The sequence below is a fragment of the Stegastes partitus genome, unplaced genomic scaffold, assembly GCF_000690725.1.
Source record: "Stegastes partitus isolate 25-593 unplaced genomic scaffold, Stegastes_partitus-1.0.2 Scaffold815, whole genome shotgun sequence".
Lineage (NCBI taxonomy): Eukaryota > Metazoa > Chordata > Actinopteri > Pomacentridae > Stegastes > Stegastes partitus.
This window is the reverse complement of record NW_007578546.1, coordinates 122,133-140,642: the sequence shown is the minus strand read 5'-3', so window position 1 is coordinate 140,642 and position 18,510 is coordinate 122,133. Positions and strand designations below refer to the sequence as shown.

General features: G+C 43.9%; 3 protein-coding genes across 3 annotated transcripts; 1 reads left to right on the top strand and 2 right to left on the bottom strand.

The window, feature by feature from the left end:
* The first annotated feature begins 413 nt into the window (after positions 1-413).
* On the top strand, positions 414-1,310 carry c15h3orf80 (chromosome 15 C3orf80 homolog). The gene has a single exon (XM_008292533.1). The coding sequence runs from the start codon at positions 414-416 to the stop codon at positions 900-902; it is 489 nt and encodes a 162-aa protein (XP_008290755.1). The 3' UTR covers positions 903-1,310.
* A 194-nt stretch (positions 1,311-1,504) lies between these two features.
* LOC103365161 (ADP-ribosylation factor-like protein 14) lies at positions 1,505-2,345 on the bottom strand. Its single transcript, XM_008292522.1, has one exon. The coding sequence runs from the start codon at positions 2,343-2,345 to the stop codon at positions 1,743-1,745; it is 603 nt and encodes a 200-aa protein (XP_008290744.1). The 3' UTR covers positions 1,505-1,742.
* Positions 2,346-5,692: 3,347 nt separating this feature from the next.
* LOC103365160 (protein phosphatase 1L) lies at positions 5,693-16,631 on the bottom strand. Its single transcript, XM_008292521.1, has 4 exons — positions 16,192-16,631; positions 10,967-11,141; positions 8,937-9,098; positions 5,693-8,437 (listed from the first exon to the last, which is right to left on the bottom strand). The coding sequence occupies exons 1-4, from the start codon at positions 16,588-16,590 to the stop codon at positions 8,082-8,084; spliced, it is 1,092 nt and encodes a 363-aa protein (XP_008290743.1). The 5' UTR covers positions 16,591-16,631; the 3' UTR covers positions 5,693-8,081.
* Positions 16,632-18,510: the final 1,879 nt, after the last annotated feature.

The following is an 18,510-nucleotide window of genomic DNA, read 5'->3' as shown; positions in this document are numbered from 1 at the left end:
CGATTTCTTGGGCGCCTGTTTGCTTTCATATGAAATGAATGTAAGTATGTAAGACTGTGTTTACGAGTTACATCAATACACCCGTTAAGTGCATAATAAATCAGGGGTTCACTCAGGAGTTAATATCAATCTCATTATCATATTCAGAGCCTGTGCATCCAGCTGCATGCTTGTCCCCAGTTGGAGAGCGCGTATTGTGCAAACATATGGACTTCAGATTGCTGGCTTTCCCTTCCTTTTTTTCTCCCCCAAGTTTTTATTTGCTTTCTGAACATGCGATGCGCTGATGATGGGTCTGCGTCAGCGTCCAAACCCAGGCGTCTTTCAGCGCATTAACCACACGTGAATCGTCTCGCCTACATCCTGTTTTTCCAGCGACGTTCACCGGATCGCTTCATCCACAGCAGCAAACCATGTTTTCCCACAGATGCCAAGCCCTGGCTGTGTTCACAGTTTGCCTCCTTGCGCGCACAGTCGTGTATTCCATCCAGAGATGCGGGAAGGACCTTTGCCGGGATGACGAGATCTGCTGCGCGCAAGGAAACAACACCACCGCGGTCACCTGTTGCAGGCAGTTCGTGGACAAGACTTACTACAACATCGCCATGGTCACCCGGAAACTTTCCGGGGTGCTCATTATGCTGCTCCTCTTCGCGGTGGGGTACTTTGTGCAGAGGCTGCTGTGCTCCAGATCGAGGCAGCTCACCCCGCCGCAAAACGGACAGCCGCCTGTTACCGCGTCACAGGAGATGCTCATGGAGAGCTGCACCCCGGACAGCTCGGTGGATGCAGCTCCTCATCTGCCCACATACGACGAATGCACACGGCTGCCGGCGTACGAAGGGACAGCCCGGGACTGGAGAACGCAACGGCCGATGTCTAGCGTGGCGCATTCTACATGACGGCAGTTGGATAAAGTGGAGCTCATGGCGCTTTAGATTAGATACTTGTGATCGTCTTTTACATCGTTATTGTGGGAATTTAGAAAAAAGGAAAATCCTACACAGAGCGCACAGGACGTTGTCTGATGTGTTTTCTCTGCAGCCTGATGTTTTCACTCACTGTTTTACCGCTTTGTTGCTCCAGTTGTTCCAAGGAATGTGTTTCCAAGCGAGTTCCATTCTCTCATAAAGGCACCTTGGCTTCACAAATGTTAATAAATCATCTAATGCTTTATAGATCAGTGAAAAATAAGATCATTGGAGTTGCTAAGTATTTTTGGCTGGTGTGCAATTATCCCCAGTACGACCTTTGCTTTGTGTTTTGGCTCTTTATTTGATCAGGAAATAATAAACCAACCTATTACCAAACTCAACTGCAGCCTTCATATATTTTAATGAATGTGAATTTGCATTTCGTAAAAGGTTATCAGCATGTATAGCTTGTTTACAACCAACTATGGCCGCAGGTTTATTGCTCATATTTCTGATACTGTGATGTTTATCTGTGAACCCATGGGTCATAACTGATAGACATGTCTGAAAGAAGATATGAATATGCAAACTAGTGTAGTTATCGTACAGACAACAGTGGTTTTAATCCACACTTGCATCTTTCTCCATCACTCATTACTTGCAAACTAATATAGCTTCAGCTGGGTGCGCACAAGAATCACTTAACAATGGAAACGTATCTTAAAAGTCAGATCTCTTTGAAAAGTTGGAGTTTAAGTTTAGAACAAACACAATGCATTCATCATATTGTCAGTGGTTTGAAAACGGCTGATTTCTTTTAAATTAATCTTAACGTTTGGTAGTCGTTCTGAGGTAGTGCACTGTGTCCTTGATGTTGTCTTTCACTGCACCAGGCTCTGACGGGAGTTTGACCATTTGGACCACTCTCCTGAAGCCCTCCTCAACTCCAAATCCAGTCGTCGCGGAACAAGGCTGAACGAACCAGTCCCGCCCTGAGCACATCTTCCTCAGGTTGAATCTGTCTTTGATTTCGGTGACCGTCAGGGCGCCGTTCACGTCCTGCTTGTTGGCGAGGAGGATCAGCGGTCGGCCGCGCAGCAGGCTGTTCTTCAGGGTGTTCTCCAGCTCCCGGCACGCCTCTTTCATACGCTCCCGGTCGGAGCTGTCCACAACGAACACAATCGCCGCGGTGTCCTGGTAGAACTTCTGCCAGTGTTCGCGCATCTTCCCCTGACCGCCGACGTCCCACACGGTTAAGCAGATGTTCTTCCTGTTCTTTTTCGCGTCAATCATTTCCACGTTGAAACCGATGGTGGGAACGGTGGTGACGCACGCGTCGTGTTTCAGTTTGTAGAGCAGAGTGGATTTTCCAGCGTTGTCCAGACCCAGAAGAAGGACTCGGACTTCTGGTTGAGATACCCGCTGTCCCATGGCGGCGTGGATACAGAAGGGACAAGTGGCACAGTCACATCTTTTACACAGCAGGCCACCTTTTTGACGCAGTGTTTGTTTAGTGCGTTGCCCGGAGTTTAATAGATAAACCATTAGCTCCATGCTGACAACCCACTGTTGACCGATAAGGGCCCACATCAGGGGGCAAAGTTTGCGCCTGAGACTCTCCCTTGTTCCACACTTTTATTGCTACTATAAAACTATTTCTTCCATTCATTCCACACTGCAGTGCATATTTCTTATCACAAATGTTATCCCAGGATATTTCACTGGCCTAGGCCTGCACTCTGCTACAGATTATGAATCACAAGCAGAGTCTGAATGTTACATAATTTAAATAAAATCAAATTGAGCTACTCAATTAAAATACTGAAAGAAATATATTTTTAAAAAACTGCTACTTGAGTTTTTTTTCCTCATATATTTTCCATGATGCGCAATGCATTTGATACATACGAGACAGTGATCATTTGGTAAGAAATTTTAATCACATATTGTTTTAAGAAGACAATAAACACCCATAGGTGACCATCGTTGCGTAAACAAGGTGCACAGTAATGAAGAACACCAGCCAAAGAAAGAAATGTAGTTCCTCACTGAACCAAAGACAACAAAATCAGTAGATGTTCATTTTTACGCACAAACAATCCTTGTAGTCAATTCATCACCTGCTAGAAACGTTAAATGCCAGGTGGATGTTGCGCACATCACAGGTACAAGTGTCTTCCTCTCACAGCTTTATGAATGTTTCCACAGCTTTTAAAAAAACAAAAGGAGCTATAAACAGGCTGCAGCTATGACACCCTTCACATACCGAGACACATTCAGGACATTCGGCCCTGGCCTTAAATACGGATCGACATTCACCCGCAGTATATCACATTAAAAGCATCATGTCTTACAAAAAATGATTTTAAAACATTTATTTGTGCCAGAGTATCACATATTTTAAAAGTCAAATAAAAGGGAAACAAAAATAAATCAAGGTTGGTCAGCCACTGGAACGGTGCAGATTTCACCTTGGCACAGTTCACCAAACTGGTACAGCTGACTTAGTCCAAGCTCCCTTCTTTTATTTGAGCTACTTCTTATCATTCAGAAAATATTTTCAAAAAGACACTTTTACAACTTGCTATTACAGACATAATTGCTCACAATCGAGTCGGAAATAATTCAATGGCACAATGTTTTCAAAGAAAACAACCTTAATGCGCTCAAAGCGACTCTTCACCTTCTCTCACCGTCTTCTCTTTCAGTCTGACACTGAATATATGAACGTCTCATCTAAAGAAACGAAATTCATTGCAGTGATCAGTCCAGCAAACTCTTCCACATCTCGGAAACCATTTAAATCCACCTCAGCTCCACACGCTCTGCGTGGATGCGCCATGGAGGTGCATCTTAGCGCATCAACCCAAATCGGTGGCATCTGCTGCCCCGGAGACGCCAAAGGTCAAGGGCACAGAATGCATCCGGTTACAGGATGCTTGACTGATTCCTCAGCTTAAATCGGTTGCACATCACACAAAGATTTTATTTTTGTATCAAGATCTGGACCATTTCTCTCCGGGCTTCACCCACACACCGCCGGTCGGGTTATCCATCACGTACACCAGTTCCTCGGCGTCACAGCGACTTTGTGGCCAAGAGTGGGTTGTGGACTTCTCCGTTGCCCGGGCGGAGGAGTGAAGACGGGGCGACTGGTTGGTCACCTTCTTCTGAATGCGGACAACAGACGCTGGAGTGGAGCATGGATCGGTTTTCTGACACACGTCCGCGGCGCCAACACGCAGGAAAACCACTCGGGCTTCGATGGAGGATTTGGAGCCGTGCTGTCCCATGTTGTTTGGAACTTCAAAATACTTCTTCTAAAAGATCCGGAGTTATTCAAACGAAAGCAAAAGCAAAATAGTAATATTCTTGCTTATGTCTGAGTTGGCTGGTTGACACGTTTCTTCCACTGTTGTCTAAAGCGCACTTGTCTCGCTTATAAGGTGCCAAATCCGTATAAACCAGGGTGATGTGTTCCCGTAAGCCTGAAGCGTGACGCACTTGATATTATGGTCACTAGACACCAAAATGTTGCAGCACTGGTCTTGAGAATTTGGACCAGCTCATGTTCGAGCTATTCTGAGACTCTCCACCTGGTGCAGACTGTCACAAACCCGAGCGTCACCGAGCGAGTGCGCGCTCCTGGTGAAGGAGGCTGCAGCGGGGTGCAGAGCGCAGGGAAGAGTTACGGCATGGAGAAATGCTATTTGTGGTCCTGCGGAAGCATCCCAGAACCTCTTTGAGGGTGTCACGTGTTTTCCCCCAAACTCACAGTGATCTCACCACCCCGAGCTTTGGCGATTGTTTGGTGATTTATAGCAAGCAGTTTGCGCGCAAGTTGTGCTTGAACAAGAACACACGCGATCGAATTCCTGGAGAGGTGATAAAGAAAGCAGGAAGGAGGGGAAACGATTCCCACTTTCCTATGCATCTGTTTTTGTTGTGCCCTTGAGCAAGGCATGCAAGACTCAAGGGCTCCAAGACAACTGTTCAATAGGGTCAGCAACAGGTGTGGATATGTAAAATGCACCTGATATATATGTAAAAGTGTGGATTTTTTATTCTAATCTACATATAGGTCTGCTATATATCCTTGACCCCTTCAGTGAGGTGAGTTGGCGTCTCTGTTGTGCCGTTGGGGGGCATTTTGCTGGCAGGATTTGGGTGCACTTGGCCCCTTCAGAGGGAAGAGTCACTGCAAATGAATGCAAAGTTGTTGTGGCTGATCACGTTTATCCTGATGTGAGTGATCTCCTCCAGGATGACAAAGCCCCCATCCACAAGCCAAGAGGAGCCACTGAATGGTTCGACAAGCACGAGAATGATGTGACTCATGTGCCAAGGCCTTCACAGTCACCAGATCTCAATCCAACCGAACACCTTTGGCGGGCGGTTTAGGACCACCATGTAAGGCAACGCTTGGTACCGCCATCATCCAAGCATCAAATAAGGGAATGTCTTTCGAAAGAATGTCGTTCTATTCCTGCAGTGGAGTTCAGAATTTTGGAAGATCGGTGCAAAGGTGTACTGTAGGTGGTCTGCAACATGTGGTAGCACCGTATGTAGACACTTTATGTTGGGTTTTCCTTTAATTTGTCACTCCTCCATGTGTCTGTACAGAAAACAACCTAAAGCCAAGAAAGTAATTTGCAAAAGGAACCTTGAAAATAATCTATTTTTTTTGCAATGATCAAACTGATGCACTGAACATGCTGCACAGTTAAGGCAGGCCAAAGTGAATTGCCTTTCCAGATAATAAAGACTGAAAGGGGATGTACAGTTCAGATGAAAGAGTTTGTTTAATACTTATAGTTTACATACAGCAAGTTGTTGTTGTTGTTTTTTGTTTTACACTGAGCATCCACTGAACCTGTATGAATCATGGACTGCTTCCCACAGTAAAGTGATGGGTATTTATTTTATTGTAAACCTCTGCTCATGTACAGAAGGACAAAAAAAGAAAAGAATATACAGTATACTGATTTGGCAATCTGCCAGAGACATCCAAAAACTCAATAATAAATAAGGCATTAGGTTAAAAAAAAAAAAAGATCTTATCATTTCCCTCAGCTGATGAAAGGTCATGGTACACAGTGGTAAAAGTTGAACTTAAAAAACAGTAGTAAATCAAGTATGGTTTACTGTAACTTTCCTTGACAGGCTGTTGCTGTCGATGACGCCAGTTGTATTGCTTCAGGAGCAGATCGTGTTTCTAATTACTCGCATTCTGCCTGCAGCTGTACAGTTCGTACTGAGTCATCTTTTAGTTGGTTTCTCATGGCAGAAGTGCGTCTGTTGTCGGTCGCACGTCCTGTTTTTTTTTTTGCGTGTGCTTCCCAGGTGGAAGGCAGCCTCCGGTCGCCGCCGATGCACACTGTGAGTACTTTGTTCATGAACATGGATAAGCCAAAGCACATGCCCTGATACAGACGGTGCAAAAACCACTTTGATGGAACAGTTCGCATTAGCTCCATAAACTTGCAGAGAGGTGAGTTTTTTTTTTTAAGGTTCCAAATCAGGTTCTACGTACTTAAAAACCCTCTTGCATTAGATTGGCTGATATGTAAGAATTTATCATTCCAAAAAATAAACATTTGAAAAGTGCATTTATCATTTTTTTTTCAGAACTGTGTGTGTGTGTGTGTGTGTGTGTGTATTTGTGTGTACATGTGTGTGTGTGTTGCAGGTTGAAGGAGCATCACACCCTTAATTTCCTTTTTGAGTACAACACACCTTCTGCAGACTTGAAAGACGACGAAGTTTTGGCCTACGAAGAGTTTTGGTGTTGTTATCACTCTTTGCAATGAAATGACAATATCCACAAATCGTTCTGTCAGAGATCCTTCACTGAGAAACGCCACTACAATGGTTCCACTTTCCTCTTTGGTTCTGGGCCCATCAGTTCTACTCACATTAACGACAGCCGGCTTTCTAGCTGTGCACAGCTCAGCAGACATTATATATTAATTATTCCACATAAGTTGTGCACATTTCAGCAGAATTACAAACGGGAAAACTGGGAAGACCTACGATGAATAATTAAATATGCATTAAATCCAGCCATTAACATTTCATTAAATCACTAATATTACCATTTACAAATTCTATTTCCTTGCCATCTTTTTTGAACAATACATTTGGGATTAAGTTTTAAAATAAAGTCCCTTAAAAAGTCTTTTAAATGTAGATTTTTGTTATTTCAACATCTACCGTCTGTCATGTTCTCACAGTTACCCGACTTACAACATTTACACTTTCTACTTTTTGACTGTCTGTATATGATGAAAGGAGTTTTTTAGTTCAATTTAAAGATGCATGAAAAAAAGTATGCCACTTAAATATGAACTAATCCCACAGAGCAGTGATGGCAGCTCTGATATGTCAAACTGCATGACAGCAAATCAATCAGAGCTTCTGCTCTTTGACTCCACATTTAATCTTCCTTTTCCCACTGTGATGACTTTTACGATCCGTTGCACCCCGCAAGAGTTGAAGCCAAACTCAGCCGAAATACAAAACGCCTCTCAAGTCTACAGAAGTGTTCTATACTCAGAAGCTAGATTTGGGTGCAGCATCACTTCAAGTTAAATAAAAGGTAAGGATCCACTGGGGTCTTCTTATGTTTGACAAATTGATTTTTCCTGCTCAGAAATAGACGCATACCATACTTTAGAGCATCCTCGAAACGCAGCAAGCTGGGTGGTGTTTTTGCAATTGCATTTTCAGAAACGTCCTGTAAGTTGCACAGTAATTCTTGAGTAGGCACGAGTTGAAGCCTCCCCTGAAGAAGCCGCCAGTGGAGCTGTACCATTCGTGTGCATGTACAGTAAACAGTAGTTAAGCAATCACAGTCTGGTGTGTGCTGGTTAAGAGACAAATCCCCCAGTGTGTCGCAGCCTTCAACGTCTGTACTTTCATGTATTCGTCTTTCTTCTAGCAGACGGTTATAATATCTGCATTGTTTTTAAATGCCCTTTTCTCAATTTAAATAGAATAAAACAGACCCTCATTTTTACGTGTGTGTGTGTTTGTGTCTGTATGTGTGCGTGCAGTTCTCATTGTCCATCTTCTAACTTCCCTTCATCTTCCTGTGATTTTGTACTTTCTGCTTTACCCAGAAGATGGGGAAAAATCATACTGATCAGCGCTAAACCAGACCCTCGCCTACTCCCCCGCCTTGCTGCTCCCTCCAGCTCCGCTCTTGAACTTCACCACCATGACGGTGATGTTGTCGGGGCAGCCGCGGTAGAAAGACTGGAGGACGATGCTCTTGGCGCCGAAGTGGGGCTCGTCCAGACGCTCGCGGACGAACCGCACCGCCTCCTCGTTGCTGAAGGCGTCCCACAGGCCGTCGGACGCCAGGATCATGAACTCTGGCTGCAGTTTGTCCAGGTCAAAGGTCATGATATCAGGATCGGGAATGACTACGTTGAGGTTTTTCAACGGGTAGTCCCCGAGGGAGCGGGACATCGCGAGGATTCCCTGAACTCTCCAGGAGCCATTAAAACTGATGAAGCCTCCTGGAAGTGAAGGAATAAAAAAAAGAATTACAGAATAAAAGCACAAAGTGAAATTCTGGTGATGCAAATAAACAAATAAACCACCTATTAGTCCAAATCATGATAGATTTTGCATCTTTATTTGGCCCAAAAGCAGGAAACTCTGACACTGTAGAGCAGGGGTGTCCAATCCTGGTCCTCGAGGGCCGCAATCCTGCATGTTTTAGATGTTTCCCTCTTCCAGTACACCTGATTCAAATGATCAGCTCATCATCAAGCTCTGCAGAAGCCTGATAACGATCCTGATCATCTGAATCAGGTGTGTTGGAAGATGGGAAACATCTAAAACATGCAGGATTGCGGCCCTCGAGGACCAGGATTCGACACCCCTGCTGTGGAGGGTTTAACACAGTGCTGTTCCAGAACACACCAACAGATGGCAACATAGGACCCCCAAATTCAAGAGGTGGAGTGTGCAGGTAGAGTTTAATATTAAAATATTGTGGTTCTCATCCTGTACCTGCCCTCTTGATCCTCTTGCGTTCTTTAAGCTGATACGGCTTGTGGTCATGTGATAGCGCAACAGCATTCCCGTCCTTGTCACACAGCACACCACGTGAGTCTCCGACATTGGCCACCGTGAGCTCTCTGTCCGACAGCAGCGCCACCAGACACGTCGTCCCTGAACAGAATCACAAAAATAACAGACGAGGTTGACAACAATTTCAGCGAATGTTCTGAACAATCCCCAAATACAAAGGCTACTCACTGATAATTCTTTTCTCTTTTTTATTTTTTTTTATTTTTACCCAGCTTGGAGTAACAGAAGCTCAGGATTTACAGACCATAACACTTTTAGTAGCCTCTGATGGTTTCACAAAACAGTGTATTAAACTGCTTTCCTGTGCGCAAACATGCTTTTTGTTATTATCCTGTCCCATGATGCCAGACCATAATAGGCATTTGCAAATACTATTTGTGCCAGATTTACAGCATTACATAAAACGAGGCTTAGCTTTGTGAATATCTAACTTTAGTAACTGTTTTTTAAAGATTATTTTTGGGGCATTTTTTTCTTTACAAATGAAAAAAAAAAAAAGAGAAAGAGGACCGGGACCAAACCTGGGCAGCTGTGGTAAGGATTCAGCTTGTGCCACTAGTGTGCAGGTTCTGACAGGCGAGCGGCTGAGACACTCCCTAACTTTGGTAGCCGTTAAAACAGTATAAAAGAAGGACTGTTCATGTTTGGTTAACATGATGTTTATCTCTGGTAATTAAAGACTAAGCGTCTTGCAACTATTTGGGCTAAGTCCCAAAAAATACAGCTGCTGTCTGGTATGATAGCGTCAGCCACTATTTCATTTTAACTGTCAGAATAAATACAGTGATTTATAAGGATTTGACTTCACCCAGTCCCCACAGCTCCAAGCACAAAAGGCAGCACTTGATCAAGGTTAAAATCTCTCCACTTGGAGAACCGGGAGTTTTTTTCTTAATAATGTGGTTGAACTGTGAGTCAAAAGGAGACAAACGGGATGTCAGTGTCAGTCTTCTGATGTGTCTTCAGTGGACACAGTGGCAAACAAATCATGCATTTCTATACACCGCTTAATCCTCACGAGGGTCGCGGGGGGGCTGGAGCCTATCCCAGCTGACTTAGGGCGAAGGCAGGAGACACCCTGGACAGGTCACCAGTCTATCACAGGGCCACACTTAGAGACAGACAACCAAGCACACTCACATTCACACCTACGGACAATTTAGAATCACCATTTAACCTCAACATGTTTTAGGACTGTGAGGGAGGAAGCCGGAGAATCCGGAGAGAACCCACGCTGCACGGGGAGAACATGCAAACTCCACACAGAAAGATTTCGGTGCCCCCACCGGGACGCGAACCGGCAACCTTCTTGCTGCAAGGCTACCAACTGCGCCACCCTGCAGCCGCAAACAAATCAATAATATAAAAACAATAGTTGGCCCAAAATGTGAGGGACATGTTTGTTTTTCAGACAAATGTATCAAATGCCACCAACCGATCAATCTGAGCTGTTTCTCTGAAATGTATCAGCGAGTGTGCAGCAGCGTAACGTTACAGCATCGTAGTGTCACTCTCCTCAGTCAGCGATTCCACTGGGTTGTACTGAAAAGAGTCCATCCGAGAGGTAAATGTCAGCTGGGAGGGGAGGATATTATACAGGAAATTGTGAGATTTTACTAGATAGGCGCTGTGCTGTGGTGCAGCATGTCCCTGAAGAGGCAGAGAGCGGAATGAAAGAGTCCTCGAAGGCATCGTTTAACACGATACGATACGACTGAGGCGAAGGTGCTGCGTGATTCACGCAAATGTTGAATGTAGATGAAAATGTATTTGAGTGTATGAGCTAACACGCTGCAGCATGATGAATTGCAAGCTGTATCTTTACTATGTGTCTAACCTGGTTATTCTAATTTCACCAAATCCTCATCTAGCTTTGCGACAAGTGTCTAAAGTCTGATTTTCTCTCTCTTTGTTTGCCCACACGCTCCATCCCTCCTCCCCCTCCTGACCTGCTTCGTCGTGGTTGGCGGAGAGCTTGTCCAGCATCTCGCGATCCACGGACAGGATGCGCTGCTCGAGGATGCTGCCGTACGACAGAGCGCTCTCTCTCTTCTCCCTCTCAAAGGCCTGCAGCTGCTGCTTCAGGGTCTCGGGCAGGTGGGCCTTCACATAGTCAGCTGCAGCCTGGGACGGGGGGATTAAACAGAGGACAGAGAGTGAGGAAAGGTGGCACACAGAGCTTTCTTTGACATCAGTGATGTGAGGTCGGAAATATCAAGCCACACTCTTTTTTTACATCAGTAATATGGAGACAAATGCAAGAGATTTGTGTAACTTGAACAGCAATTTGCAGGTTTTTAATCCAACTATGTCTAAAATGTTAGCGGGTGTATCATGAAAAAGTTTAAAAACAGACATTTTTGGCAAAGCAGCAGAATTTTTGAATTTTCCGAAAAGCTTGTTTGATGTGTCGTAACTCCAAAACAGCATCAATCACTGTTATTACTTTAGCAGCATGTTAAATGTCTATGAGTGATGAAAATATGCTGCTTGTAGTGTTCCCTAAATCTAGATTTCTCCTCAACAGAGCAGTGATTTGAACCGTTTTAGCTCACTGTTTTGGAATTTCATCATCTATTTCCAGTGGAATGGTTTTATTATACCCACTGGACGCTGCCTGTCCAGCACCAAATTGCAGCATTTATGCAGTAAAGACTTGGACATTTCCCTCAGTGACTGGTGGAGTCCAAAACAGAGCAGTGAATTCTGGCAGTTGGTCCACAACAGAACTTTTGGCTAAATAGTAACGTTGCTAACTGTCTGTTTGTGTAAATAGGTAACCAAGTCCAGTTACATATTCACCATGGCATTCGTGCAGATGTATGTTGAAAACCTTGGCTTTACACCAACCTATGGCGTAAGTAGTGAAGTTCTGCTTTTGGTTTATGAAACAGTTTTAGAGAGCGTCGCTTTACATGGCACACAAGGGTGTGCTCACATGTCTCATCCACACAGTCATGAAGATCATCTTTAGGCTTTATATGAAAAATCCGGTTCGTAGTGAGGCGCAGAAGATTCTGAATGACACAACACACATCCGGAATCCAGAACTTGATCTAAGTGTAGACTAAACCGATTTCATCAATCCCACCGGCCATCAAGATTTCAAACAGCAGCAAACAAGACGACTCTATGATCATGACACTTGTGACTTGTCTTTGACTCTTTTATTCTCTGCAGAAATTACTGCTTTCTTTTTACCTTATCTAGTTGATTATATGCAGTTTTGTTTTTAATGAACTGCATCTATTTTCTCAATCAGCTCAGGCCCTTTTGCATGAATTATGATGTGCGTTATTTGGAGCCAGAGACAAGTTTCCTCATGGGACAATAAAGTATGTATTTAATTCACATCTACGTATGTGCATATGCAATTTTTTTTTCTTTCTTGCAGGTGCCAAGAGATTCCCTTTCTCCACTAATTTACAGGATTATTGTTGGTGACTTCCACAAAACATGCCGCTCTTATCCGTAAACCTGCTGGCACTGCACAAAAACGGATTTCATCACACACTTACATTAATTATTCTCAGTTTGACAGGTTTAAAAAGACAGAATGAAAAATGTTTTGACTTTTTCGCGAGAGTTGTTGCCTGGCAATGCGGTCCGATACAACTCTAATTTAGAGGAGTGCTTTTTTGGTTACATACAGCAGGTGTTCCGCGCTGAATTATTGAACAACCTCCTCCTCCTCCTCCTCCTCCTCCTCCTCTTCCTCCTCCTGGCTTTACTTATCTGCTTCTTCCCTCATTTTCTTTGCCAAGATTTCCATTACGCTAATGCCGTCGAATCAAATCTAAAACGGGGAAATTTTTTATGCCATTTTAATGTCCCTCGGTTGATACAGAACACATATCTCATATTCACACTTCCTATGAAAATCAGGACACTGGGCCGTTCGCTGTGCTGATTTCTGATCTGCTGACGTGCTTTAGCAGCTCTACAGCAAAACTATTAGAATTTATGTGAATGCAGTCTGAGTTTAACTTTAATCGTGAGTCATTTTTTTTACACATGTGATCATGAATTTTGGTTTTAACAACTAGAAAAATACCAGATCAGGTGTTTGTTCTTGAATCTCGCTGCTACATTTTCATCTTAGAAAACTGTTTCCTTCAATTGAATAACATTTAAACTGACAACGACTATAACTGTACTTCTGAAGAATATGGAATTGGGAATTGAATGCAGCTCCAAGTGAAGTATTGAGAGGTTATGAAGTTCCTAATTATCAGGAGAGAAAAAGCATCTCCTCCCCGCCTTTATATCCTTTCAGCTGGTCAAGAGTACTCCATCATTTATTTAACTGGACGGAGAGGCACTAAGTGAGCCGGAATCAGGAAAAGACCTTCAAGTGTAAATTTCCATTTGCGACAAAAAAATCCAGAGGGAGTGCAGCTACAAGCCTTTTAATTGACCCACATGTTGTACTGTCTTTACATACCAACAGTGAACGCAAAATACGAGGCCAACTCTGTTTCAAGTGGATTAAAATGTATTCTGAATTTCTGCTGCTTTTATGAAACCCCATCCTCCTCCAACTACAAATTCAATTAGATAAAGCGAAGCCTGTTTTGCTTGTGAACTATTCAAAGTTCCTGCTTCAGCAGCAAATAAGTCACGATAAATCAAGCTAAAAGAGCTTGTGCTGACTTTTGTAAGTCTGGGGCCATAACTCAGCGCCTCGATAAAAACTACACACACACACACACACGCACACACACACACACACACACACACACACACACACATACAAAAAAAAGAACAGAGACGCGTTTGAGAATTTTGCTGCATATTTTCAGAGCCAGGACGCACTGCACTGAGAGGCAGTCTGTTCTTTCTGCCCATATTTGGCTTGGCTGCATCGCTTCATTTAATATTGGTGATGTGTGTGTGTGTGTGTGTGTGTGTGTGTGTGTACATTTCTAATTGTGCCAAACTGCATAAAAATGCAGCAGTAAACAAATGCCCTTGCAGTTTTCCTGACACATCATTCGCACTGAGGGTCCCGCAAAGGTAAACGCAGCTTTGACGAATGACCCTCGACTCATTTCTCACTGATCTAAAAAGCATTTCCAGTTAGGACCCAGTTGTTTTTTTTAAAACTGTGACTGGCGTGTTAGCGAGTGTTTTCCATGTTGCAGAATGAGATGTGTTTACTGATGCTAATGAGCCTATAATAGCAGAGGCAGACGTCAGAGTGACCCGCTCCATGTCCTAAAGAGTGACAATAAAAGAAGAAAAACAGAATAGTAGGGGACCGACATGCGAACACACACACATGCTGAGAAATGCAGATTTGCATAAGCAAAGAAATAGAGCAGGAGAGTGATTGAAAAAGGAGGAAGAAACAGAGAGAGAGATATCAGGACAGAGGGGAAGGATAAATATTTGTTTACGGGACAGAAATAGACAGAGCGGTCCAGATGGGTCAACACCCTGGACTCTCTCTCTCTGTCTCTGTCTCTCTAACTGAACACAACCTAAAGGCAACTTTTGCATCTTATTTTTTAAGAAACGAACAGGCAGCCTGAATGAGCTCCTCGTGTATTCCTGTATTTAAGAAAACGCATTTCACTGCAGTTCTGTTCAGGTCTATACTTTAAGAGTTCCCAACAGTTGCAGCTTCTCTGGACAGCTAACGAAACTAATCCCTCTTCACTTAAGACAGCAAATCAATTCCCTGCGTCTAATGAAAACCTTAAGAATGGAGCTTAAAAGATTAAAATCAATCAGTGACTCTTTGGATTCATTAATCTAGTCGATTTTAAGCAAAAAAAATTTAAAGAAAGCTGCTTCCACGCTTTAAAATGTGAATATATGTTGTTACCAGTCAGTGATAGCAAACATTTGCGGAGGGTTGAACAAAACAAGCAATTTGAAGATATCTAACTAAATTCTTTGGGAATTTTTTATGAGCATTTTTCAATTTTTTCTCTTTTTTTCTATATATATAAAGACTTATTGAGAAAATAACTGGCCCTACAGTCAGAGCTTAGAGAAGCTATCATTTGGAATCTCCATTTAATAAGATTTCTTGCTTAAGCTCCACGATTATGACTTAATCCGCATTTCTGTTTTCCCCTGCTCAATAACGAGGATATATATAGTCAATTTATAACCCCAACGTGCTCCTTCTTCTCTCGTAGTTTCATACCTGCGTGGCATTTGTTTGGGATTCCGTAGGTTTCAAATCTAAGCAAAGCAGAACTCACAGTCAAACCCTCAACCACTACTATCCCACACTGCTGCATGTTGAGTAATGCAACTTCAGGGGGGGAACCGCGGTGATGGAATGACAGATGGCGTCCAAGACAAGTGGTCTTCAGGCAGCAATGAGAAACCGGTGACCCCTGACAGCACAGGCAGTGGAGGAGAGAGAGAAAGGCAGACAAAAAGCACACACCCCACACTATAAAGCATTGCACACACACACACACACACACACACACAAAGCTCTTTGTGATGAATCCCAAGTCAACTCCCTGATTGGCAGTGGGACGGTCGAGGTGCTCGCACAAGAGAACACAATGCTGGTGAGGGGAAGAGGGGAGGTGCTCCGTTTGAAAATGCAGCGAGCGTGAAGCGAGTAACACGAGTGATGGATCAAACAGGCCACTTCTGCACCAACAGAGACCTGACATCTTTATGGAAAGTTTCAAATGGCCTCATCCTAACTTTTACTTGTTATAAATCTTTATATCTGTGGATATATTCTCAGTCATCCAGGTAACAGTAGGAGCTCTAGTAAAAAAGAAAAAACAACTGGACTCTTTCTCTTTTGGATATCTGGAATCTATCATCATGCAGCTAGATGTAAAGAAGATTACTGGATGAGAACTGAAATATCTTCAAGAACCTAAAAAAAGCAATCCAGGTGCTTTTATACTGAAGCTCCAGGGCTTTAATTTCACCTAATGCCCCTAAAATATTTCACAATAGCTGTAATTTAGAGTTTTTCCATGACACAGCATCTGCATTCATTCCAAAATATGCATTTATGTGCATGCACAACAATAACTGCCACTGTAAGCCTGATCTTCCAGTCCTGTCCTCCTATCTCCTGATCTGATGCGATGCTGACAACTGCAGCATCAGATCTGGACGGATCCAAAACTAAACGCACTGCTCCATCACGGGGCCTGTGTAACCTGTCCCCCCCCCCCAGCCCTACCTCTCCGCCGTGACCGTCAAATATCCCGAATATGGACGGGTGGGTCTTGTTGGTGATGTCGGTGAGCACCTCGAAGCGGTCCTCCATGTGGTCCCTCCTGCCCTGTATGGAGTACACGGCTACGTTGTTGTTCTTGAACTCCCAGGTCTTGGAGAACTCCGCATCCAGGACGCTGAGGCCTCCAAGCCGGTCATTCTGCATCATCTCCGCCACTTTCCCCTTAACCATCTTCACGGCGTCCCGGCTGGACTTGACGATGGTTTTCACCTCGTCGGTGTGAAAGAAGTAGCTCCACAGCGCCAGACTGATGCACAGAAGGAACAATGTCTCCGGCCTGAGGAGAAAATAGCGCATGATCCGACCCAGAAGAGACAAGAGCGTCATTGTGTCTCCTATCATCACACGCAACCAAACTGCGGTCTGTCTCTCCCCCCTTTTTTTTTTTTTTTTTTTTTTTTTCACAATTCACTCCATCCGCTCAGAGGAGCTATGAGGAAATCGATTCACTACCGCGCTGTCAGACAAAGCCTGGATTTCAACATTGAGAGTGCTTCTCCGAGCGCATTTACGCACTGTGCGCGGCAGGCAGCCAGACGCCGGGCAGAGAAGCGCAGGACAAAAGCGAGCAGGCCACCGCTCATTGACTCGCTCCGACGTCTTGGTCCTGTGCTCGGCTCTGGGAACAGCTGCAAGAGGATTCTCCGAGTTCACCCGATCTCCCACAGCCCATTGTAGACTGACGGGCTGTTCTTTTTTCTTTTCTTTTTGGTTCTTTTTTTTTTTTTTTTTTGGGTTAGACCCACCCAGGAGAGAGGGACACGGGAGTCACCTGGGTGGGGGGGACGCGAGTCGACGATGTGACTTGGAGGTGTCCTCCTTTTCTGCCGTTGACCCCGTTTCTACTGTCGGATATGTGTCTATTCAGTGTCCGCATCAACATGATATTTTCACACACACACACACGCCTCCATTCTTGAGAGTCGTCAAATCACCAGAAGACACACCGAGGCTTAGGTCGGAAGAGTGTTGGTTGGCTTAATAAAGCAAAAAACAGCGGCCGGAAATAGCACTCTACCTACATGCTTTCAAACGTGAGGGTTTAATTTTGAAGGGCCGGAGCGGAAACAGTTTGCATTGCGGCAGCCTTGACGCTGACTCGTTCTTCAGAAACGTAGTCGGCGCTGACGAGAGTGCGCAGCTGCAAACTCACACCACGGACAAGTAAACCAGCGGACCAATGGCGGGGGGCTGCGGAATCAAATGACGTCATCCGGTATCATACATCACAGGGACCGTTTCACTCCAGATGTCTTCTGCTGACTTTTTATGAGCAACTGGACATTAATCAGGATCAGGGGGATTATTTAGCAAGGCCAGGGACAGAATAGCATCCAGACGTACACTCACAGGAGCTACACTGCATATCCAACAAAATTTAAAATCCATGACACAATAATATCTAATTATAGACTGCAGTATAGGCTACTACTGCCCAGTAATTAATACAACACAAGGCTTTTCTTCATAGGTGCAATACAGCAGCTATTGCACTGAGCAAATGCTGCCTCCTGGTGGCGCTCTGGAGTAATACAGCATTCATTATGCGTACCTAACATTCACTCAACAGCTATAAATATCACTCAGCATGTAAAGAGTCGATTTTTATTTATTTTCTATCACAGGAATGACTGTCCTCTTTTCTTTTCTTTTCGTTTTCCCACCTTTTTTTTTGCAGCTTATGCCAGTAGTGAGCTGTACACTGGAAACCAGTGTGTCCCAGTTCAGACTTGTATGAGGCAGTATGATCTGTAGTCAAGGTTGGTCACTTCGACCTCCACCAGGGTTGTTGAATCGTTCAGTGTAAATGAAAACACAAGCATGCAGATGTCTTTTGTAGGAATTATTTGGATTTTTGTTGTTTTTGTGAGGCAGCTCAGGAAAAAATAAAAATAAAAAATAGGGGCGTCTCCATATGCCAGCATTATCATGATTTTTAAGCAAATAAAATATTGGTGCCATTTTAATGCTATACATATACAGTATGCAACAGAAGTGAGTACAGTTTGGTGGGAAATATCACTTTAATGTCAAATGATGCCAAATTATATTATATATAATTATAATTGTATATATAGGAGGCGGACACCCTCTCTACCTTTAAGATTAGGTTAAAAACGTTCCTTTGTGATAAAGCTCATAGTTAGGGCTGCTCGGAGTCATCTGAGCTGTCCCTTAGTGATGCTGCTATAGGTCTAGACTGCCGGGGGATTCCCATGATGCACTGGGCTTCTCTCCTCTCCTCTCCTCTTTATATATATA